This window comes from Arachis stenosperma, chromosome 8 (assembly GCF_014773155.1).
Source record: "Arachis stenosperma cultivar V10309 chromosome 8, arast.V10309.gnm1.PFL2, whole genome shotgun sequence".
In the NCBI taxonomy this organism is placed as follows: domain Eukaryota; kingdom Viridiplantae; phylum Streptophyta; class Magnoliopsida; order Fabales; family Fabaceae; genus Arachis; species Arachis stenosperma.
Genome location: NC_080384.1, coordinates 41,297,797 through 41,321,766, shown reverse-complemented (window position 1 = coordinate 41,321,766; position 23,970 = coordinate 41,297,797). Strand labels below are relative to the sequence as shown.

Below are 23,970 nucleotides of genomic sequence, written 5' to 3'. Positions count from 1 at the left end.
AAATGCTAGAAAAGTAAAGAGAAAACACAAACACCTCTTTAAATTATTTCAAACTAACAACTTTTTCATTTTGTACAAATAACGTTCTAAAATAAATAAATAAAAAATAAGGTATACAGAATTTTGTAGTAAATAGTATAGAAAATAATTTGTAATTATTTTTTAACTAGTTTTTAGAAAATTTAATATTGAAAGTAAGGATTTAAGATTTAAAATTTAAAATTAAAAAATTTAATTTAAAAAGGTTGTGTGATATTGACATGAAAAAGTTCTCCCTATAACTCTACAAATAACAAAGTTAGTAGTGTTTTCCTAATTTGGTTCTCTTCTTTCACCTGCATTAGTTGTGATAATAGGCTCTGTACTTTGTCCATGGAGTCCACTACCCTCTCCCATAGCCCCTCAGGTGAATTTCAAGTTCTTTCACTTTACTATCTTATCAATCATATTCAGATATATTTTAAGACTTGGTTGCATGAACATGTTAACTGTTAAATTTTTAATTTGCATATTTCTTTTTTTTTTTTCTTTGGGGTACGCCAGAGCTTGGAGATCACAGTGATCTTACAGTTCATGTGTTCAATTCATCATCTGAGGTGAGAATTTTGAACCTCAACTCATCCTTATCATCTTGGTTTCTCTAACCAACTTCAGTCTACAAAATCAATGCATTGTTCACACCATGTGTATGTGTATATGTCTGAATGAAATGTTAACTTATTATGTTGCTGAGAATTGAGACCAGGGACTGAATTTGCACTACTGGAATGCAATTCATCATATTGATTGAATTAAGTTTTGCCATGTACACTGAACTCTTGCAATTTTCATCTTATGTTGCAATATCAGTTGCTTGAAAAGCTTCATCAAAGATGGAGCACAGTGGAGAAAAAACCATACCCGGCTATGTATTCTAGCATATATGGAGGGATCATACTTGATCCAGCTATGATGGTAATCCCGATCGATGATCACATGGTACATAGAGGCCATGGTGTGTTTGATACAGCCATTATTTTAGATGGGTAATGCTAATTTCTTGTTTTTACTGCAAATTCAACTCGGTATCAAGATATGTAACACGTTTGATACCAAACACTTGTTTTTTTCTTTGATCTTGGTGTTCACATTGCTTGTCCTTCCCAGATACCTCTATGAGTTGGATGTACACCTCGACCGCATCCTCAGATCGGCCGCCAAAGCAAAGATATCCTTGCCTTTTCCTCGGTCAACGCTTCGCAGCATTCTTATACAGCTAAGTGCAGTCTCAAAATGCAAGCAGGGGACTCTAAGATACTGGCTAAGTGCAGGCCCTGGTAATTTCTTGCTCTCATCATCAGGGTGTCCAACACCTGCATTCTATGCAGTTGTCATTGACGACGATTTTTCCCAGTGCAAAGAAGGAGTTAAAGTGATCACTTCTACAGTGGCAATGAAACCACCTCTGTTTGCCACAATGAAGAATGTGAACTATCTTCCCAATGTCCTTTCAGTAATGGAAGCTGAAGAGAAAGGAGCATTTGCTTCCATTTGGGTTGATGAGGCAGGTTATATAGCCGAAGGTCCAAATGTGAATGTTGCTTTTATAACTCAAGAAAAGGAACTACTCATGCCATTGTTTGATAATATTTTACATGGTTGCACCGCTAAGAGGCTTCTAGAACTCGCTCCGCAGTTGGTGGAGCAAGGGATTCTGAAAGGGGTAACAACCAAGAATGTGACTTTGGAGGAAGCTAAAGGTGCTGCTGAAATGATGTATGTGGGAAGCACACTTCCTCTGTTGCCCATCATCATGTGGGATGATCAACCCATTGGCAAAGGTAAGTTAGTAATAGTAAGGGTTAAGTACTATTTTTATTTTTATGATTTTGGCTGAAAATTAAAATCGTCCCTAAAGTTTTTCGGTGTTCAAAATTGTTCCTAACATTAATTTTAGTTTTAAAATCATCTTTCTGGTCCCAAACATTTTTTAAAGACAAAATTACCCCTTCGTTTCTTTTTCTTTTTCTCATTCCCACAAAATCCTTTATCCATCCATCCTTCATCACTCACAATGTAACAAGAAAACACCCAACAATATGATTACTTGAAGTCCTAACACAGATTCTCTGCTATTGAACTTGCATTGATGTTAGGCCTTCAAGCAACCATACTGTTGAGTGTTTCCTTTTGCTACGTTATGAGTGATAAAGGATGAATGGAGGGCTTTGCAGGAATGAGAAAAAAGAAAAGAAAACAGTACTTAACTTTTAATAGTCTATTTATGTTGCATCAATATGTTCTTGTATCAATATGATATGAAGCCTTTAAATTTGGATACTATCTTTGTCATAACATCAATCAATTCAGGAATTAAATTGTATGTGTTTTCTAATTCAGGGATGAATTGCAACACCCCAAATGTTTTAGGCAATGAAGTTGTAGGTTTTCTTCTCATTATGTGTGACAAGTAACAACCAATGGAATGTTCAGTGTTAGAACAATCCACTTTTTCCTTTCACTTATTCAAGTTTTTATCTTCATCAGGACAAGTTGGGGAATTAACAATGGCACTCTCTGATTTGCTATGGAATGATATGGTAGCAGGCCCAGACACAAAGAGAATACCAGTTCCATACATTGAGTGAAGCTTCAAACTTGTGTGAAATTAAAGGCTTGGTGGAACTGCTTTCTCCTTATTTATCTGTCATGTTCCTCAGAAGTGCTTCTTGTTGCATAGAATTTGCCAAGGGTGGTTTGTTGTATTTGTATTTGGTGTTGGTGTTCTAAGTATCTGTGAACAAGTTTGGAAGTGAAGCTGCACAAGTTTCCTCTCTGAACAAAATTTATATGCTGCAAATAAATGCATTCAACTGTTTCATGTTTCATCTTGTTGAAGAAAAGATTCTGAGTGCAGTGTTACCACAAACACTTGACTTCGAGTTTTAAGCATGCTTCTATGGCAATCGGTTATGTGCATAACATTTATTTTCCTAAAAAGCTACAACAACAGAGTTATATAAATATATGAATTTGTCTCATCTCACTTTTCTATATTCACAGATTGGGAACAAAACTCTTAAAAATATATTAACCCCCTTTGCACTAAAAAACAACCTTCTCTTGTAGCAACCTTTGTGGATTTTCTTTTTGTTACACTGACCAGAATCATCTTTAGTTGCTGCAAAAATATTATTCATTCAATAATCTTAACAGCCTAATCGCGCAAACCCCTTATGGAAACTACAGAAAAATAATGAAAAAGAATAAAAGGTATTGGATTATTATCCCAAAATGCAATAGACATATTAGTCAGTTACAATTTGGATGTACCTAAGAAAACCCTCCAATTATACAGCTTTGAAGTAATTATGACTAGAAGACAAAACTTTTTCTATAACAATAATAATAATAAATAGAAAAAGGGGGGGGGGGGGGGGGGGAACAATTTGTTACAATGATATATGTACATTTTAATTAGAATAAATGCATAAACAGCGAGTTGAAACACAATATAATTTGTAATAACTCTCCTCAAGATTGGTTTAGATCACGTGAGCTTTGACCCTGCCATCTGAGACACACAAAAATACCAAATATTTCATGTCATATAGAGTGAATATAGTTGTGCTCTTTGTTTCATTAGCAAGTCACCAGTTCCAACCAACAAATTCAGTTCTATCTTTTCAAGAATGAAGTTTATTCACCTTGAGAGAAGAAATCTGGCTAGTGGGCTCAAATTGCTATTTTGATGGATGTCCTTGTTCTGTTGTTTCCTCCGGCTATCGGCTTCGGTGTTTCGCGTGTCTCCGGTTCCCTTGGTCTTGCTGAATAGTTGGCCTGCTAGTTCCTGCAGGTCCTTCAATGAATCTTCCTTTGAACTGCATGTATATGATAAGACAATGAGATTCCTTTACTTCGCTTTATCGGTTTGCATGATGAATGTTGATAAAGGACAAAAGAAGGCGAACCTTGCCAACCGCTGAAGCAACTTTCTGACAAGAACATCGCAGGATCTTGGCCTTGTGCCCTCCATGTTTACGAGAGAACTGATAACCGCTCGCACGATTGCCCCTTCTGGATCATTAGCAATGGTCTGCATCAAACAAACATCAGTGGCCTCCACAGTGAACATAAACATGCTACTATAATTAAAAGTTACCACAAATTTGAAAAATCTATTCTAGCTTTGAATTTGTCAAAGTATACCAAAATGAAGCAAAAGAAAAAGCCAACACTGAAGAAGTTTCTTTAAAATCAATCATATTTTATTTATTCTTGCTTTTTTTCACATATCATGTCTAAAGTGAGATTGTTTACACGTAGATCTCTTTTAACCACCTCGTATATGGTCTACCTTCCGAAAATCAATACTACTATAATTGAAAGAAAAAAAATAAATCTAATTGACCAAGCAGGGCAAGATGTTCTATTTGACATCGCAAATTTGGCTATCAACAATATCGTAACAATAGTAACGATAAGATCTATGCATGGATTCACCTCTTTTAGTGAAGGAGCGAGCAAAACTGATAATGGCACAGAGGATGACATAACTTTAGCACTCTCTTCATCATCACTGGCATATTGTGATCTTGACATGCCCTTTTGAGGATCATGGTATTCATGATGTGATCTGAACAAAGAAAGAAAGTTCCTTGAGAATTTACAACCACACCCTTATTCAGCAACAGAAAATTACCAGCATTATTGCTATGCATGTACCTTGAAGAATCAGAACTGCCTGCCATTTGGTCTCTCTTGCTTTCTTGTATATTGTTGAATTTTCTCTCTTTAGCATTTGCTTTCCTTAGGATAGCAGCCTTTGCCTATAACAAACGGTCAAGAAAATGCTGTTTATACATCAACACTAAAATAAAAATGTATTATTAACAAAAAATGCTCATCTTTCCCTGAATTAATTAATTAGCTCGGGAGATTCCTTTATTTCTACCCAGAAGAAGTTTCTGATTAAATAGAAATGCAAAGGCAAAGTATGATTGAAATTCACGATCGGCATCACAAACAAATTCACACCTCAGCAAGATTTGCAGCACTATCTTCCAGTGAAGTAATAGAATTTCTGTCGTTAAGTCCCTTGCGGGACCTAGGTGTTTGTGAAGAATCAGAATCATCGTTCTGGTTACGCAAGACAACAGTTCCACTGGTAGAAGCATCTTCAAGAGAAGCATAGCTGCTGCTAGACTATATAACAATAAAATTAAGCGACTGAACAGAACAGCAATAGGAACTAATATTTCTCATCAAAATAACTGAGCTTGAACCATACCTGGGAGCTTTGGCCACGAACTACTGATGGCCTTGATGCTTTTGGAGATCGAATAACGACAGTTCCTGATCCATTCCCTTCATCCTGCACATTAAAGACTGCAAAAGATCAAAACATGTTCAAGTTTGAAATGAAGTTCCACCAAGTTCTCCAGAAATATCATCTTCACAAGTTGAATTACCAACACAGACAGGTTAGTTGTTTTTGCCAGCAACATGTGTAATGTGACATAGCATGGATAGAGACGATTAAGATTAATATATATCCAACAAACAATCAAAATCACCTAAAGATTCCCCTTAAGAACATATAACTACTCTCTGTTATTTGATTTATTAACTTCTTTGTTAGAAACAGAGTCACAGTACGAATCATTTACATCTTCAAGATGATCATCCGGATCCTCATCATGATATGTAACTCTAAGATCCTTTCCGAGTGAACTTTCAACTGACTCGTTTAGTGCACTTCTACTCACAGTTCCCCCTTGATAGCCACTCTCCGGAGCTTTTCTTTGGGTAACCTGATTTTGTGAAACAGGTGGTCGTGCTACACTACGAACAGTACCGCTACGAACAGTGCCTTGTGATCCACCAATGTTGAAGTCCCATCCAGCACTTTTTACAGTTTGACCCTGACCACTGCAACATTGGAACCATCAATTAAAAGTTCAGAATTTAAGAGGAGAGACAATACAAACGATCATAACCTACCTGGTTCTACTAGTTTCTTCAGCTCTAACATCTCTAGACACCTTCATAGTATCAGAAGCCTCACCCATCCCTCTTGGGACCTTTTTAACAGTCCCCGGATCATCCGCCCCTGGATCATCCTTTATGTGGTACTTTGGACGCTCCCTATCATAATAACATAAGGCATGGTAGTGTCAACCACAAGCTGGGAACGATATCTGTAATTTTCGATTTTCTGGAAACAGAAAACATGCTATCTTGCACAAATGCACAGCAAAAGGACCTCTAAAATTCAGCCATTCTTTTACTTATGACATATTAACATAAGAAGGAATAATTCAAAGGACTATCAGGTAAACAATATTAATAGCCATAAACAAGAAAAACAAATAAAAATATATAAATTCAATATAGCAAGATTTTCCATCATGAACATCCAAAAGTAGGATGATTTTTTGCACCTTATTCTTTCTGCAAGCTTTGGACTCTTCCTAGCATTCCGAATAAGACGGTGTTTGAGAAGTTCCTTAGCACTTGGCCTCTGGAATTGGAGCCATTAAAAGGGGAAAATAATGAAGAGACTGACAGAAAACAAATTTTGTGAAAACAAAATAAGGCACCGAGTTGAAGAAAAAATAGAAGTATTTTCTGGGTGTTTCATGTAAGATGCATAATGAGCATTCCACTTTAATCAAAGCATAGAATAGGATCAGAACAAAGATAATAAAAGAAATTGAAACTGAAAAAATGGTAAGTGCATGGAAGATTCTACTTACCTCAGCAGGAACCTTCTTCAAACACAATGAAACGAACTCTTTCAGGGGACGAGAAAAATGCTCATCTAACTGCACAAAAGGACCATTACATTTCAACTATTTTTGTACCGGGAAAAATAATATATTCAAAATTTATTGATTCAACGTATTCAAAAAATTGAAAATATTGATATTAACTAAAGACAACCTGCGGAGGATTCTCTCGAGGTATGATAAAAAGCACTCTCATGGGATGAAGATCGGCAAGTGGAGGCTCCCCTTTTGCCATCTCAATTGCAGTGATCCCCATAGACCAGATATCTGCCTGCATAAACAGAATACCACACTGATGATTCTAAATGTCCACAAAAGAAAAAAAGGGAATACACATTGAAAATAAAGCCAGAAGGACGGAACCAAAGAAAACTTAAAAGACATTCAGAATAACTATTAAATGACCTTCTCATTATATCCTTCGGAATTCTGAATAACCTCTGGTGCCATCCAGAAAGGTGTTCCTACAAATGTCTGTTGTTATAAAGCAAATTAGCACATCGATTCCAACAAAAAAGTACTAATTTAGAACTCAAAAGTGATATTTAAAAAAAAAATTCAAAATTCAAAATTCAGTGCAACATTATACACGAGTGTACTACTTTCAGTTTGCCAAATTAATATTACATCAAGAAAAAATATGTTGCACTATTTTTAATAAAAAGAAGAAATATTGTTAACAAGAGGATATTATGAAGAGCACGGAGGACCGGAGATCCTCAATAGAAAAAGCAGATAGCAAAAATATGTTGGGAGTCTAGTTCTTCCACTTTGGGAATCTACAAATGGATTTGCACAATTAAAAGAACCGAATGATTCAAGGAACAAAATGAAACAATATACATCAGTTTCATTAAAGTGTAATGAGAAAACAGATTATGTCAATAACTCATACAAAAGAAAACAATAAAGGATTACACCCTAATGAAATATGTTTACCTTTCTCCTTGAAATGGTCCTCGTGAGCTGCGCAGAAACACCAAAATCTGCAACCTAGAGACATAAAAGAGAAAATTCAAATGCAAGTATGTCCACATCTCAAATTATTATTTATAACATTTTCAAGTGATTAATACTCTATTTCAATAAATTATAACTGCTTTCAGAGTAACACATACCTTTACATCACCATTCTCGGTCAATAAAATGTTTGCAGCTGCAAAATTAATATGGAAATGCTGTCAAATATGAAGTTAATGCAAATTGTAAAACTAATGGAAAAAAAGAGTAAAGTATATTTTTTGTCCCTGAAGTTTGTCAAAAATTTCAAAAATACCTCAGTTTTATTTTGTTTCAATTTTATCCCTGAAGTTTTTTATTTGCATCAAATATACCATTGACAACTAAATTTTCAGAAAGTTTAGGACCAATCTAGCAATAATGCATGAAAATTATGTCTGATTTGCTTGTGTTGAAGGTTTATTCTTGTAAAATTGTTGTTGAATTGGGACCTAAATTTTTTTAAAAATTAGTCGTCAGGAGTATATTTGATGTAAATCGGAAACTTCTAAGATAAAATTGAAACAATAAAAATTAGAGGTATTTTTGAAATTTTTAACAAACTTTAAGGACAAAAAATATACTTTACCCAAAAAACAAAAAACATGACAAGAAGATTTTGTATGGAAGTGTGAAATCAAAGTTAAAAAGAATTAAAATGCAGAAGTTGCAAATACCTTTAATGTCTCTATGAATTTTTCCTTCAGTATGTAGGTAATCAATTGCATGTAGCAAGTCACGTAGAATGCAAGCAATGGATGTTTCATCCAGTGGAGGACCGGATTGAAGCTACATAAGCAAAACCAGCATAACTCATGTTGCTTGACAAAAAACAGGCATCATATATTGGGAAGTATTATTACAGATAAGAAGTAATAAATTGTGGCACACAAAAATTGACCATTCAAATTAAAAAATATCGAAGTCCTAGTAACCATGTTGTCATTAATGAGAGATGGTTGTATTAAAAATATAGTAACCTTAACAGAAATTTGCAACAAAACCAGTTATATGTTATATTATTTCATTGGTGTTTGATGATCAGGAAGTTCTGAATGTTTGTATGTAAATTTATAACCATTTTTTTTGTCTCGAGATTATTATTCAAGATATCTAGTGACCATTTCATTATCCTGTTTGCCTTGGTGTGAAGTGTTTCGTTTTCTTTAGTTCTCTGTAATTTTCTTCTCATTTCTATAAAATGGATCAGAGATGTGATAATGTTATTCCTTGTCTTGATAAATTTCTTAAGAATACATGGCACAGCTAAACTGTTAAAGTATGAACACACGATGCAGTTGAAGTATAAACAGTGAAAAATTCTCTAATAGAGGCCAATTCCTGAGGAACACAAACTTCTTACTGAAAATATAGAAACATGAAGAGGAGTAACCTACTAGATCAGCGACAGAGCCGCCAGCCATGTATTCCATTATTATCCAGAGTTTAGTTTGATTGAGATAGGAACCATAGTACTCAGTGATGTATGGAGATCGGCATTGTGACAGAACAGAAATTTCCTGCAGAATTAAATTGATGGAGAATGAAATTAATCATTGGGTACAACAAACGTGGAGGAAAGTTTAGTAATATATAAAATTATACCTTCTGAATATCATCAATTTCATCCTCCCTGCAAAAAAGGTAGAAAGAAACAAAAGACGAGTCAGGAAGTACTAAATCTAAATAAGAACAGCTCAATAGCATAAGAATTGAGTGTAACACAGCACCAAAAAAATGATGTCAACGTTAAATATTAAATACCAATGAGACCCACTCGATTTGCTATGTAACTTCATAAGAATGTAACAAAAGAGTGAAATGCATATTATACAGAGTCAAAAGGCTTCCAAGCTCCATTCAACTCATAATGATCACCTTCAAAGTAAGCAAGAATAATTTAAAAGAATAGAAGGGGGACACCACTTACGATTCTTCCAAATCAATTACTTTGATAGCAACTTCTTTGTTAAGCTCTCTGTCAAACCTGGGAACAAGTAGTAAAAACCAAGTGAAAACAACTCATTGTCCATGACATTGGTCTTGTTAACAAAACATGCAAGGATAACAAAAAACTAGTTCTTTAGACCAAGTCTTACATAATTTTTTATTGTATGTTAATTATCCCATTGGCAAAAGACAACAAACACAACTAATCTTTTGAAAGTTCAACTGGAGTATTAAACTTTTTCCCCCTCTTGTAAGAATTCTATAAACAATATCCACAAACTAGTTATTTGAGATACTGTGATCCATCTTTGCCAGTAAATTATCACCTCAAAAATGATAATTGAACAGCAGTTCAACCATGCAGAACACACTCATTTAATTTGCAGTGAATAAAGGGTTGCAATGAACATGACTCAGGAATATTGGTCCCACTGGTCTCACTAGTTATGTGCAGATTAAATTAGTTAAGTAAACAAAACTATAAACTACTCTCAATAAATAAGAGCAGCAGCACCAAGCACAAGCATGCCTGGCAACCAATATCTGCCGGCTAAGGTAGCTCTCTAAGAACTAATGACATGATTTGTTAGAAAACTAGAAATAAATTTACTAATAGTATAATTTTATGCACAGGCTGCCATACCAGTATGATATAAGCATAAAAAAATGACAACTAACTTCTGATGAAACAAAAGAAAACAGAAATAAATTTACCAATTAATAATGCACAGATTGACATATCAATATGATCTATGCATCAACCAATGGCACCTAACTTTTGACAATATACAAGAAATGTAAAGAAGTTCAATCGTTATGCTTTACTTTGTCTTTGGGGCTTCACTTTCCAAAATCCGGAGAAAGATTACAAACTAACACTTGGTAGGAATAAGAAATCATCATATAAATTTGCTCTCTTTTCTGTTACATTTTATGTTTATAAAAAAGAAACAGTCACCAAGTCCTTTTTATCTTGATGGCATGTTTCTTAAGCTCGCATCCAATGAGGCTCTTTACTCAACAGTCACACTAGATCAAATTGCAGATTCATTTCATTGGGGAACCATTTACTATCAAATGAGTATTCAGATTAAAAAATCTTATTTAACAAAATAATTCTCAACATTAAACATGCAGAAGCAAGGAGGATTTGAACACAATGAGCACATACCCTTTATAGACATCACCAAATGATCCCTGCCCAATAAGCTCCAATGCACTGAACCTTGATCCTGCTGCCTCAAGTAAACCTGCTATGTCAGCCATGCTTCTCAGCAGCAAATCTCCTCAAGCTTTATACACTATCAACAACCGCACATCTGAAACACCAAACATGACACCTGAGAGGCACGTGCTGATGAAATCCAAATGCAAAGGAATGCACACAGCCAGAAAATTGAAAAAAAAAGCCTTAAAAAATGCCAAATTTGAAGTTTACACAGAGTGTACGTAACTATGTAAGCAACAAGTTAATGAAAATGAACTCACTTTTCATATATTTGCACAACACCAATAACGAAAGAATCAAAATAAATGATATAAGAAAACAAAATCACAATGCAGGGAAACTTTGGACTAAAAGCAAAGCATTTGAGCTATGTTTAGGTTGCAAAATAATTGTTTGGTGGCAAAATTGACTACCCAACAAAGCCCAATGCGCTATGAGAGTGAAATTTCGCAGTGGCGAAAACGAAAGGGGAAAGCGAAAGCGCAACGCCCCTAAAACAATTATCGACAATGGGGTGTTGGAGATTCGAAGGACCCATGAATCTATGTGGCATTCGAATGCGTTGGGAATTAGATAGGGTTGAAAAAATTGGAGATTGAAACTGACCCATGAAGTGAATGAAGGAGATTCTGCAATGGAAGAGGGAAAAGAAGGAACTTTGTGGTGTTAGGAGTAGATCTATTGGTGAATTTTGCGAAGGGGTTTTGTGCTGTGTTGCGTACTCCCAAGAACGTTGATGGAGTTTGCTTTTCTTCTTCTTCTTCGTCTTCTTCTTTGGAAGAAGAACGTTGATGGAGTTCTGATTAAAGGCTCTTTGGAAGTTCCAATGGATCGAAAGGGAGACAACTGTGTCTGTGTGTGTTTGTTACTTGTTTAATGTTGTCTCTATTCTTTCCTTCTTTTCTTTTGTTTTTTTCCGTTTTTATTTTTTTGTGTAATTATTTTATGTTAAGATGTTAATTATTGCATCCGATCAATTATGGAGTCTTTTCTTTCTGGCTCGGATCTACTAATTTTGTGGTTCATAATTATGAAAATTTTGTTCAAAAAATTTAAGAGTTTAATATTACTAAGTTAATTTTATTTAGAAAGTAACTATAAAAACCAATTATTTGCATGCCGTGATATACACGACTTTCAAATTAATGAAAAAGAAAAGACTTAAAATTATAGATGATTAAGTCAAACCATTTTTTTAAGAGTAATTGAGTTTTTTTTATTTAGAAAAATTACCTTAAAGAACCATTAGAAACATTTAATTATTAAAATATTAATATTTATAATATTTAAGAAAAATGACTAAATTTTTAATAAAAAAATATATATATTTTAATTATTTTTTATATTTTTTATAAACTTCTATTTTTTTTCTAAAATCTTGATAATTTTTATAATGATTTATTTTTTTCATTTATGCGGTACAACAACAAAAACCCAATATAGCCTTAAAGTTCACTGTTGAAATAACTATAGGACTTGTGTTTTCATGTGTATTTTCATCTTATGCTTCTGATATACATGAAAACTTGCTTAAGTATCTTCAATTGGATTACAAGATGTTCGGTGAGCGGTTATCGGACAATTCGGGTGGATATTTGAGGGGATGAGGACGCTTCAATCGTGGTCGTGCTGGGTTCGGATCTGCCGGGTAACCGAGCTCTCGTTGTGGAAGGAAAGAGCGGGTGCCACCTGCAAAGACACACCGACGCTCTAGTCAGCTAGTGTGCAGGTGGGGAATAGGTTAGGTGGAAAGTGTGACGTACCTTGGAGGAGGGTAGGACCCTTCCCTTATATACCATGTCAGGTGTGGGCCCCAGGAGGGCAGAACCCACCTTCTTCGAAGCTTCCTTATACAGCTGTGGTGGCCAGCTGTCCCGGAAGGATGTGCGGGTCGGACAGGTTCGGGTCACCTGACCGTTGAGGTCGGGTAGTGATCGGGTCGGGTACGCCCAAGTTCTTTCTTGGGCCAGGTCGTAACAGTGCCCCCGACGCGTGAGCAACAGCCGCGTGGGCTGTTGGTGACGCAACGTTCCTGACCTCTTGTGTTGTCGCCAATTCGGACGTCCGTGGGGAGGACGTGCCCCTTTCGCGCGTGCCTGTTTGTTGCTGGGGTGATTAGTTACTGCCTCGTTTTTTGCGCCGAGCATTAAATGCTCATAATGGGTTTAAAACCCTTTATGCAAAGACTGATATGCCCCTCGACTTTCGCGCTCCCTTTGGTGGTGGTTTTAAAACTGTTCAGTAGTGCTTTTGGGGATTCATTTGGCGATCATCTCCTCCGATTCCAATTCTACCAACCTCCATCTTCTTCTCCCTTATCAATTCCAGGGCGTTTGTTGCTGCCTTCTTTCTAGATTTTTGTTATCAACACAGGTAACTTCCTTTATCTTTTTGTCATTCTTTTGCTTCTGCCATTACTTCTTTTTGTGCATGCCGTATGTTTATCTTGCATGATGGTTGATCTTAGGTCCTAGGGGGGGTTGCCATTCTTAGTGTGACTTTGTTTGGACCTTTTACATTTTTAATCGTGTTTAGCCTTAGTTGGGGAGTAGTGTGGGGGTAGCTTCTGTATTCGCTCCGAGCACCCAACCTCTTAGACTGACTGGATGGTCCCCCATGTAGGTATGGCTCGCACCGCCTCCCGGGCTTCCCCTTCTCCCGCGGCGTACGACCCCTACGCCTGGGTTGTTTCTGACGTAAAGGACTCTCCCAACCAAATGGGCGAGGAGGAGCTCACCGAGTTCCGTCAAAATGAGTACTTATGCGGAGGGACCGACGAGGAGGCCAATTACGACGTCTTCGTCCCGGCTCCTCATGAGCGCTTGTACGAGCTCAATTTCCACGCTCCCCGAGTTGCCGACTGGATTTGGTTCTACAAATCCATGTTTACTCAAGTGGGGGTCCGTATTCCGTTTTCCGCCTTCCAAATGGCGCTTCTAGGTCGGATTTTCGTGGCGCCGTCACAGTTGCATCCGAACAGCTGGGCTTCAATCCGCTGTTTCGAGATGGTTTGTGAATATCTCGAGCTGCCGGTGTCTGTAGATGTTTTTCTTTTCTTTTTCTATCTTACAAACCCTTCGAAGGAAGGGAAACATAAGAAGGGGTTCATGTCCTTCTGGTCTGCCCAAGGTCGGAGGATTTTTGGTCTGTTTGAGGACTCCTATCACGGATTTAAGGATAAATATTTCAAGGTCCGCCCGGTCAAAGGTCGTCATCCCTTTTGGTTATCGTTGGAGGGGGCACGCCTCATCCCGACTTATTGGAGCTTCGGGGCAGGATCCAATGCCTTTGTTAAAGTATCCTATAAGGGCATGTCTGCGGTGGACATGAAGATTGCCGATGTGTTGCTGGCAATCTTTGGGAGGAATCACGTGAATCCTCACCTCCTCATGGGTGACCGGGAGGCTGGTCGGAGCTATATTTGTGAGAAATCTTTTCTTGCTTTGTCTCTTAGCTTCTTGCTTTTCCTAATAACTCATTGCGACTAACGGACTTCTTTTTCTTTTTACAGTGGGAATGTCTGCCGAGATAACGGGTCTCCCTAACTTGTTCCAGACCTTCCTATGCGCGAGTGACGACGAGGGGGGTAATGAGAAATCTGCTGTTCTCCCGGAGGACAAGGCCACTTCCGAGCAAGGGGCTGCGGTCGACAAGACCGGTACCTCGGCTCAGGGTGCCTCGGTTCAAGGTGACAAGGTGGTTCACGTTTCCCCCTTCCGCGAGGTGGTCGGCACTGGGGGTTCGACGTCCAACCCTGATGCCGATGACGAGGTGGAGGAGGTTCTTAGCCTCAAAAGGAAGAGGAAGATGTCCAGCAGTCCTGAGGGGGTTCTTACTGTCATGGAGAAGAATTTCAACGCCGGAAACTTTATAGATTCTCAGCTAATTCCTGGTACTGAAGAGCATTTTCATGAGTCATCCCTTGCCGAGCAAGCGAGGTGGATGTATCGTACCCTCTTGCGCGGCGCAGTGATAGCTCGAAAAGCTGAGTTTGAGCTGTCTGGGATGGAATCTCTTCGCAGGAGGTTGGAATCTGCTGGAAAGGCTAATAATGAGCTTAAACGCGAAGTTGAGACTCTCCGGGAGCAGCTGACCCATTCTAATGAGAAGCTTGACGCTGCCGAGAAGAAAGCCACTGCTGCCGAGAAGAAGGTCGCTACCGCTGAGAAGAAGTTGGAAGAGTCGGACGCTACGATTTCACGTCTTGTTGAACGCGAAATGACTTTAGAGAGTCAGGTCGGCGCGGCACAAGGACGGGTGGCCGCGATGGAGAAGGAGAAGCAAGCCGTGGAAGCTGAACTGGCAGCGTTAAAAACAAAGTACAAAGATGTCGTCAAGCAGGGGAAGGGTGCGATTCTGGCAACGGAGGAGGCCCTTAAAGCTCAGGTCAAAGTTGTTGCTCCTGACTTCGATACGTCAGCAATCGGTGTTTTCAAGGTGATCAAAGACGGCAAGATTATTGACGTTCCCAAAAAATGATTCCTTTCGACTTGTATGAAACTTTTGGTTGGCCGTTTTGGCTTTTGCGAACTGTTGTTTTACCGGGTTGTTTGCCCGTGTTATTATAATCAACACTTTTTTGTTCGTCTGGTTGTGTAGTCGTTTATATTCACCGTTATTGGTTTGCGATTGTCATTCGTTTTACCGTATTGGTAATATTCCGGCTAAGTTGGTTGATCTGGATCGTGGCTTTACGTATAGCCGTTTCGTATTGTGGTAATTGATGGGCTTCTGATGAGCGGATAATTTATACGCTTTTTGGCATTGTTTTTAGTATGTTTTTAGTATGTTTTAGTTAGTTTTTATTATATCTTTATTAGTTTTTAGTTAAAATTCACTTTTTTGGACTTTACTATGAGTTTTGTGTGTTTTTCTGTGATTTCAGGTATTTTCTGGCTGAAATTGAGGGACTTGAGCAAAAATCTGATTCAGAGACTGAAAAGGACTGCAGATGCTGTTGGATTCTGACCTTCCTGCACTCGAAGTGGATTTTCTGGAGCTACAGAAGCCCAATTGGCGCGCTCTCAACGGCGTTGGAAAGTAGACATTCTGGGATTTCCAGCAATGTATAATAGTCCATACTTTGCCCGAGATTTGATGGCCCAAACTGGCGTTCTAAATCAGCTCAAAACTGCCCGGCGTTAAATGCCGGAATTGGCACAAGAATGGGAGTTAAACGCCCAAACTGGCACAAAAGCTGGCGTTTAACTCCAAGAAAAGTCTCTACACCAAAATGCTTCAATGCTCAGCCCAAGCACACACCAAGTGGGCCCGGAAGTGGATTTTTCTGTCATTTACTCATTTCTGTAAACCTTAGGCTACTAGTTCTTTATAAATAGGACCTTTTGCTATTGTATTTTCATCTTTAGATCTTTGAATCTTTGGATCCTTGATCATTTTGAGTCTTTTGATCATGTTTTGGGGGCTGGCCTCACGGCCATGCCTAGACCTTGTTCTTATGTATTTTCAACGGTGGAGTTTCTACACACCATAGATTAAGGTGTGGAGCTCTGCTGTACCTCGAGTATTAATGCAATTACTATTGTTCTTCTATTCAATTCAGCTTGTTCTTATTCCAAGATATTCATTCGCACTCAAGAACTTGATGAATGTGATGATTATGTGACGCTCATCATCATTCTCACTTATGAACGCGTGCCTGACAACCACTCCCGTTCTACAAGCAAACAAGGCTTGAATGTTTATCTCTTGGATTCTTTAATCGGAATCTTTGTGGTATAAGCTAGAATTGATGGCGGCATTCAAGAGAATTCGGAAGGTCTAAACCTTGTCTGTGGTATTCTGAGTAGGATTCAATGATTGAATGACTGTGACGAGCTTCAAACTCCTGAAGGCTGGGCGTTAGTGACAGACGCAAAAGAATCAATGGATTCTACTCCAACCTTATTGAGAACCGACAGATGAATAGCCGTGCCGTGACAGGGTGCGTTGAACATTTTCACTGAGAGGACGGGATTGTAGCCACTGACAATGGTGATGCCCAACATACAGCTTGCCATGGAAAGGATAAGATTGGATGAAGACAGTAGGAAAGCAGAGACGGAAGGGACAAAGCATCTCCATTCGCTTATCTGAAGTTCTCACCAATGAATTACATAAATATCTCTATCTTTATGCTTTATTCATATATCATCCATAACCATTTGAATCTGCCTGACTAAGATTTACAAGGTGACCATAGCTTGCTTCATACCAACAATCTCCGTGGGATCGACCCTTACTCGCGTAAGGTTTATTACTTGGACGACCCAGTGCACTTGCTGGTTAGTTGTGCGAAGTTGTGTTTATACCATGGTATTGAGCACCAAGTTTTTGGATTCATTACCGGGGATTATTTGAGTTGTGAAAAGTAGTGATCACAATTTCGTGCACCAGCTTCCGGGGTGATCGGTCCCGGGGCTGCGCGTTGTTGTTGAGTAGGGGGGTTTTCGCTTGCGTAGTGGAACAAAACAAAAGAGAGAAAAAATTTGCACAAGTATATTTTGTTCGGAAATTGTGTAAAATGCCCTAACGAAAAATACAATTCAGACTCATTAAATACTTAGCTCGGGTGGTCGGTATGTCGCCTCATGTGCTAGGAGTAAAACCTTCTCAGGTTGCTCGCATTCTACGTTCTTGGGATTTCTTTGCCATCGAGCCTTTCCAGCTTGAAAGCGCCTTTACCCATCACTTCTTTGACTCTATAGGGGCCTTCCCATTTTGCTGCCAGTTTTCCTTCTCCTGGGATCAGCAAGCCGATGTCGTTGCGCCTTAGGACGAGATCATTTGGTTCAAACTCTCTTTTGAGCACTTTGGCGTTGTAGCGTAGTGCCACTATTTGTTTCAGCGCTGTTTCCGTCAGATGGGCCATTTCTCTGGCTTAGTCTATCAGGTCCTTCTCCACGGCTTCCCCTACTCCTTTCAGAAGTAGTCGCGGGCTCGGTTCCCCGACCTCTACGGGTATTACTGCGTCTAACCCGTATGTTAGTCGGTAGGGGGTCTCCTTGGTGGAGGACTGCTCGGTTGTTTGGTAAGACCAGAGGACCGAGGCGAGCTCGTCTGCCCAAGCACCTTCTTTATTATCTAGTCGCTTCTTTAGCCCTAACAGGATAATCTTGTTCGCGGACTCCACCTGCAGGCCGGTGAGGAACTCCGTGAACTTCTTGTCGGTAAACTGTGTGCCGTTGTCTGAGATAACGATCTCCGGGATCCCGAATCGCGTTATCACCTGCCTCCACATGAATTTTCTGCAATTGGACGAGGATATGCTGGCCAGCGGCTCGGCCTCTATCCATTTGGTGTAGTAGTCAATGGCGACTATAAGGTAGCGTTTGTTTATAGAGACACGACAGAACAGGACACTGAGACAAAGACAATAAGACAGAGACATTAAAAATTATGTTTTATGCATTGTGTTTGGATACGATGGATAGGACACTAATGTAATGTCCAGTATTATGTTTGGATACACATGGACAAGACTAAAATATTATATAAAATGACTAAAATAGCCATGTGATTCCAAATTTTTTTAGTAAACTAATTTAATAATAATGAGAGTACGTAAGAGTACAGACAGTGGGAACTTGAAAAAATATTGAAGCAGTAAAAGAGTACAGACAGTGGGAACTTGAAAAAAATATTTGAAGCAGTAAAAAATTTTAATAAAAAATTATATAATAGTATTATATTAAAATAAAATTTATAAATATATATTTTTTAATTTATTATTAATATGTAGGAATACATATGGTTAATATTAACAAAAAAATCTGAGTTTGATTAATAAAAAATTTTATTTAGGTTAATAAGCCAAATTAATTTTAAATGCAAAATCAGTTTTAAAAAAAGAATCCATTTTTAAATGGAAAAAAATTAATTTTTGCACATAAAAATCTATTTTTATTTAGAAAATTAATTTTTTATCTAAAATTTATTTTTCTTTTCAAAAAATTTTTTCTTTAAATTATATAAAATCAATTACAATTTATAAATTATTTTTTAACATTTTAAAATATCAATTTTACCTTTATAATATTTATCTTTTAAAAGTCTCCATACTAATTATTTTGTTATTATTTTTATTACAAATCAAATAATATAATATAAGGTTAAAATGATGTTGAAGTAAGAATGATAAGAAAAAAGAAATTATCTAGTCCAATAAAAATTTTTATAAAAAGGAGAGAGTACGTGAGAAAAAAAGAAAAAGAAAAAGAACGTAGAGATAGAAAAAGAAAAAAAGTACTTTCTGAGAACAACGCAAAATAGGAAAAATAAGAAGGGGTAACAGTGGAATAATAAAAAATAGCACCATGGACAAAAAAGAAAAGAAATTCATAAAAACAGTCTGTGTCCCTCTTCCAAATCCCGTGTCCATCATTGTCCTTCGTATAAGAGTGGACACAAAAGTATAAAAAACTGTCCCGGAGACAATATGTTCAGTGTCCATGTCTTTGCTTCCAAACGCTTTTTAAGAATGTGCTGTCCATGTCTCCGTGTCTTGTCTCCGAAAACAAACACTACCTAAGGTACTTGACTTGTCCGGGGCCAACTGGGAAAGGTCCCAGGAGATCGACTCCCCATTGTGCGAATGGTCGGGAGGCCGTTAACAGGCTTAGCTCGGAGGCCGGTGTCCTGTGAAAATTGGCGTTCTCTTGACACTTGGTGCATTTCCTGACGAATTCTTTAGAGTCTGCCATCATTGATGGCCAATAGTACCCGGCCCGGACTAACTTTCTTGCTAAGGCTTTGCCCCCTATGTGATGTCCACAGCAGCCTTCATGGACTTCCCTGAGGACGTAGTCCGTCTGGTCGGGGTGTAAGCATTTCAGTAGGAGCTGGTTGAGCCCTTTATTGAATAGCTGTCCTTGAATGACTGCGTATTTGGCTGCTTCCCTTCTCAGTTTCGCGGCATCCTTTTCGTCGTCGGGGAGTTTGCCATTTTCTAAGAAGCCGGTGATGGGGTCTAGCCATGAAGAACCCAGCCTTGATAGATGCAGGGTGACCGCCGGCTCCCTCGTCATACCTTGGATGAGAGATCGGTTGCCTTCTCCCGGTTTAGTGCTGGCCAATTTTGATAGGAGATCTGCCCGTGTGTTCCTTTCTCTGGGCACGTGGTGGACCGTGACCTCCTCAAACTTTTGGCTTAAATCCTTGACTTTTTCCAAGTACTTTTGTAATAATGAGTCTCTGGCTTGATAGCTCCCGTTTACCTGGGAGGTGACGACCTGCGAATCGTTGCATATTTCCAGCCTTGTTGCTCCGACTTTTGCTGCTAGGGTTAAGCCCCCTATGAGGGCTTCGTATTCTGCCTGGTTGTTCAAGACGGGGAATTTGAACCTGATCGACTGCTCGTATACGACTCCAACCGGGCTTTCCAGGATGATCCCGGCGCCCCCAGAGGTCTGGTGGGAGGCTCCGTCTACGTGGAGCTTCCACCGTGCGCTCGTTTCTTCGGTTGGATCTCCCGTTACTTCTACTAGAAAATCTGCCATTGCTTGCGCCTTGATTGCTTGCCGGGGCTCGTACCATATGTCATATTGGGAAAGTTTGATGGACCAAGTCATCATCCTTCCCGCCAGGTCGGGTTTTTGTAGCACTTGTCGGATCCCTTGGTCCGTTCTTACGACTATCCGGTGACTTTGGAAGTATTGTTTTAACCTCCGTGAAAAGGTCAAGAGTGCTAGAACTAGCTTTTTCAATTTGCTGTACCTTAATTCTGCCCCTTGTAAGGCTCTGCTCATGAAATAGACCGGTTGTTGAGCCCTCCCTTCTTCTCTTACCAGAACCCCGGCCAGGGCTTCTCCTGTTATGGCGAGGTACAGGTACAGCGGCTCCCCGACGTTTGGTTTTCCGAGAACCGGGGGTGCCGCCAGGATTTTCTTGAAATGCCTAAAAGTTTCCTCGCACGCGGGCGTCCATTCAAACGCTATCCCTTTCTTCATGAGGTTAAAGAAAGGCAGGGCCTTTGCTGCCGAGGCTCTGAGAAAACGGGATAGCGAGGTCAGTCGTCCTGCCAATCTCTGGACGTCCTTGATACAACCCGGGCTCTTCATCTGGAGAATCGCTTGGCATTTCTCCGGGTTAGCTTCTACCCCTCTTTGGGTTATCATGAATCCTAGGAACTTTCCAGCTTCCATAGCGAAGGAACATTTGAGGGAATTGAGTCTCATGCCATGTTGTCGGAGTGAGGCGAATACATTTGCCAGGTCATTCAGGAGGTCATCAGGTCGCGTTGTCTTTGCGAAGATGTCGTCCACACAGACCTCTACAGTCTTGCTTATGAGGTCGTGGAATATCTTGTTCATCAACCTCTGGTATGTTGCTCCTATGTTTTTCAGCCCGAAGGGCATCACCTTATAACAGAAGGTTCCTTCCGGTGTTATAAACGCCGTCTTGTCCTCGTCGGGGCGGTGATCGGTATCTAGTTGTAGCCGAAGTAGGCATCCATGAAGCTCAAATAGCGGTAGCCTGCCGCAGCGTCGACGAGTGCATCTATGTTGGGGAGGGGGAAACAATCTTTTAGGCATGCCATGTTAAGGTTGGAGTAGTCTACGCACATTCTCCATTTGCCGCTGTGCTTTTTTACTAGAACTACAATCGAGAGCCATGTCGAGTAGTCTAGTTCTCGTATGAAACCTGCTTCTAGGAGGCTGGCCGTCTGCCTGGCCACCTCCTCTGCCCTCTCCCGCGACATCTTTCGTCTCCGCTGGGCTACCGGGCGCGCATCCGACTTCACGGCCAGGCGATGTGACATAATTTTGGGGTCTATGCCCGGCATGTCGGCCGGTGTCCAGGCAAACAGATCCCCATTGGCCCTGATCATTTCTACCAGGGGCTCCTTCAATTCATGTGGGAGGTTCCTGTTGACAAACGTGAACTTTTCCTCCGTGTCGCCGACCCTGAACCTTTCCAGGTCCCCTTCTGGTTCCGGTCTGGGCTTGTCGTCTACCCTGGCGTCTAGGTTAGCTAGGAACACCCCCGACGCTTCCTTAGATTTCTTCCTTAAGGACAGGCTGGCATTGTCGTAAGCGACCGTCGTTTCCAGATCTCCCCTTATGGACCCTACGGACCCATCGTCGGTAACAAACTTCATGACTAGAAGCTTCGTGTTGATTATCGCTTCAACATCATTGATCGTCTTTCTCCCTAAGATAATGTTGTAGGCTGTGGAATCTCGGAGAACCACGAATTCGGCCATTGCCGATCTCCGGCCCTGTGCCTGTCCCACAGAGATCGGCAGGGATATTACTCCGTCTGGCTTGATGAAGTGGTCGCCTAATCCGATGACCCCGTTTTGGTGCGATGATAGGTCGGCGTCCCTTAATCCTAGAGTGTCGAACACATTGCGAAACATGATGTTCGAGTCTGCCCCCGTGTCGACAAGGATCCATTTGATGAGGCCGGTTCCCACCCTGGCCGTGATGACCATAGGTGGGTTCTCGGGTGCCTCGTCGAACCATTGGTCTTCGGGGCCAAAGGAGACGCATGGGGGCCTCTTAGAACTTCGCATTGGGGCAGAGGAGACCGCTAGGATTTTGGCGCCTTTCTTGTGAGCTGACCTAGACCTCGGCGCGGAGTTTTTGGCGGTTACTACGTTTATCACTGTGAGACCGTGGTCTTTATTTTCTGGCTCTTGTCGCCGCTTTGCAGCTCGGGTCTTGGCCTCTTCGCTGTCTTGGTCGCGTTGCCGTCTCCTCGGCTCCCGTATGAGATGGGAGAATTCAGAGAGTTTACCATCTCTTATTGCTTGCTCTAATGCATCCCTCAGGTCAAAGCAGTCTTGTGTTTGGTGTCTGTAGCCCTTGTGGTAGTCACAGTAGAGGCTCTTGTTCCCCCCCCCCGTTCGGTCCTTGAGTGGTCGGGGCTTCGACAAGATCCCTCTCTCGGCTATTTGCTGGTAAACTTCCACAATGGGAAGAGTGAGTGGAGTGTAGTTGGTGAACTTTCCGATCCGGGGAAACGATCTGTGTGCCTTGGTCGGCCCTCCCTCCTTGGCTTGTTCCTTGTGTCTCTCTCCATTACCCTGTTGCCTAGATTGATTGTAGCCGGAGTGCCGTTTATTGGCGGCCACGACCTGGCTGACTTCTTCCTCATTTATGTATTCCTTAGCTACCGTTTGGATCTCGTGCATCGTCCAAACCGGTTTCGTGGTAAGGTGTTTTCGAAAGTCCTCGTTCAGGAGGTCGTTCGTCAGGCAAAGGCTGGCCACCGAGTTGGTTAGGCCGTCAATTTCCAAGCATTCGTCGTTAAAGTGATCCAGGTATTTTCTGGTCGGCTCCCCGGGTCTCTGGGTTATCCCGAGCAGGTTGATCGGGTGTTTTGCCTTTGCTATCCGCGTTGTGAACTGAGCCAAGAAGGCACGGCTGATGTCCGAAAATCCGTAGATGGATCCCTGCGGGAGGCCGTTAAACCATCGGATCGTGGGTCCGGCTAGGACCGGGAAGGCCCGGCACCTCACCTCGTCCCCTACTCCCTCCAGATTCATTCTAGCCTCGAAAGCCGTGAGGTGTTCCAGAGGGTCTTGAGTTCCATCGTACCTCATGTCCATCGGTTTGTCGAAGTGCTTCGGCAACCGGACCTCAAGGATGGACCGATGGAACGGGGTGGCGCCCATTATCACGGGTTGCCGCGTCCTCACAAGCCTTCCTTCCCCGCCTTCACGATCTCGTCCCGTGTGGTACGTTTTCTTACCTCGGGAGTAGATGATTGTGTCGTTTCGTCTTCTCGGGATGGGAGAGTCTTCTCGGGTGCTTTTCGCTTCCGTTCTGGAAGCGGAGGCGTGCCGGGGGTGACTTCGGTGGGAATCTCTCTCCTGACTCTCTGGGGACGAGGAGTAAGTAGGATCGGTGGTCCGTCGATCGTGCTCCTGATCAGCTAGTTGTTGTTCCAGATTCTGGACTCTGTGGCGTAGCTCCTGCATTATTCGGGCGCTGTCACCGCCAGTTCCTCCGAAAGGTCGCGTCTCTCGCGTCCTTGTTCGTGGTTCGATGTGTTGCCGGGGGACCTTCATCGACCTCC

At 40.6% G+C, this 23,970-nt stretch overlaps 3 protein-coding genes across 3 annotated transcripts; 1 reads left to right on the top strand and 2 right to left on the bottom strand.

Annotated features, from left to right (window-relative positions):
• The first annotated feature begins 287 nt into the window (after positions 1-287).
• On the top strand, positions 288-2,865 carry LOC130944260 (D-amino-acid transaminase, chloroplastic-like). Its single transcript, XM_057872493.1, has 5 exons — positions 288-406; positions 544-596; positions 850-1,025; positions 1,147-1,820; positions 2,527-2,865. The coding sequence occupies exons 1-5, from the start codon at positions 373-375 to the stop codon at positions 2,625-2,627; spliced, it is 1,038 nt and encodes a 345-aa protein (XP_057728476.1). The 5' UTR covers positions 288-372; the 3' UTR covers positions 2,628-2,865.
• A 371-nt stretch (positions 2,866-3,236) lies between these two features.
• On the bottom strand, positions 3,237-11,844 carry LOC130944259 (uncharacterized). Its single transcript, XM_057872492.1, has 21 exons — positions 11,554-11,844; positions 10,891-11,038; positions 9,700-9,756; positions 9,375-9,402; positions 9,167-9,289; positions 8,447-8,558; positions 7,889-7,926; positions 7,710-7,763; positions 7,176-7,244; positions 6,925-7,041; positions 6,738-6,806; positions 6,423-6,502; positions 5,983-6,126; positions 5,649-5,910; positions 5,270-5,353; positions 5,017-5,184; positions 4,705-4,808; positions 4,483-4,615; positions 3,951-4,075; positions 3,687-3,860; positions 3,237-3,553 (listed from the first exon to the last, which is right to left on the bottom strand). Exons 2-21 carry the CDS (start codon positions 10,983-10,985, stop codon positions 3,514-3,516), a joined length of 2,076 nt encoding a protein of 691 aa, XP_057728475.1. The 5' UTR covers positions 10,986-11,038; positions 11,554-11,844; the 3' UTR covers positions 3,237-3,513.
• A 5,983-nt stretch (positions 11,845-17,827) lies between these two features.
• LOC130946000 (uncharacterized) lies at positions 17,828-21,302 on the bottom strand. Its single transcript, XM_057874683.1, has 2 exons — positions 19,483-21,302; positions 17,828-18,308 (listed from the first exon to the last, which is right to left on the bottom strand). The coding sequence occupies exons 1-2, from the start codon at positions 21,300-21,302 to the stop codon at positions 17,828-17,830; spliced, it is 2,301 nt and encodes a 766-aa protein (XP_057730666.1).
• Between the last annotated feature and the right edge of the window lie 2,668 nt (positions 21,303-23,970).

Bases quoted from the DNA above. Each gene is read 5' to 3' on its own strand.
- LOC130944260 (XM_057872493.1), top strand. From the start codon at position 373: ATGGAGTCCACTACCCTCTCCCATAGCCCCTCAG. The intron at 597-849 runs GTGAGAATTTTG...TTGCAATATCAG, and splicing joins TGTTCAATTCATCATCTGAG to TTGCTTGAAAAGCTTCATCA. The intron at 1,821-2,526 runs GTAAGTTAGTAA...TATCTTCATCAG, and splicing joins TGATCAACCCATTGGCAAAG to GACAAGTTGGGGAATTAACA.
- LOC130944259 (XM_057872492.1), bottom strand. From the start codon at position 10,985: ATGGCTGACATAGCAGGTTTACTTGAGGCAGCAGGATCAAGGTTCAGT. The intron at 5,911-5,982 runs GTAGGTTATGAT...CCAATGTTGCAG, and splicing joins GAAGAAACTAGTAGAACCAG to TGGTCAGGGTCAAACTGTAA. The intron at 4,616-4,704 runs GTACATGCATAG...TTCTTTGTTCAG, and splicing joins GGCAGTTCTGATTCTTCAAG to ATCACATCATGAATACCATG.
- LOC130946000 (XM_057874683.1), bottom strand. From the start codon at position 21,302: ATGCCCTTCGGGCTGAAAAACATAGGAGCAACATACCAGAGGTTGATG. The intron at 18,309-19,482 runs GTACCTTAGGTA...TCTTTGTCTCAG, and splicing joins GTTGGCCCCGGACAAGTCAA to TGTCCTGTTCTGTCGTGTCT.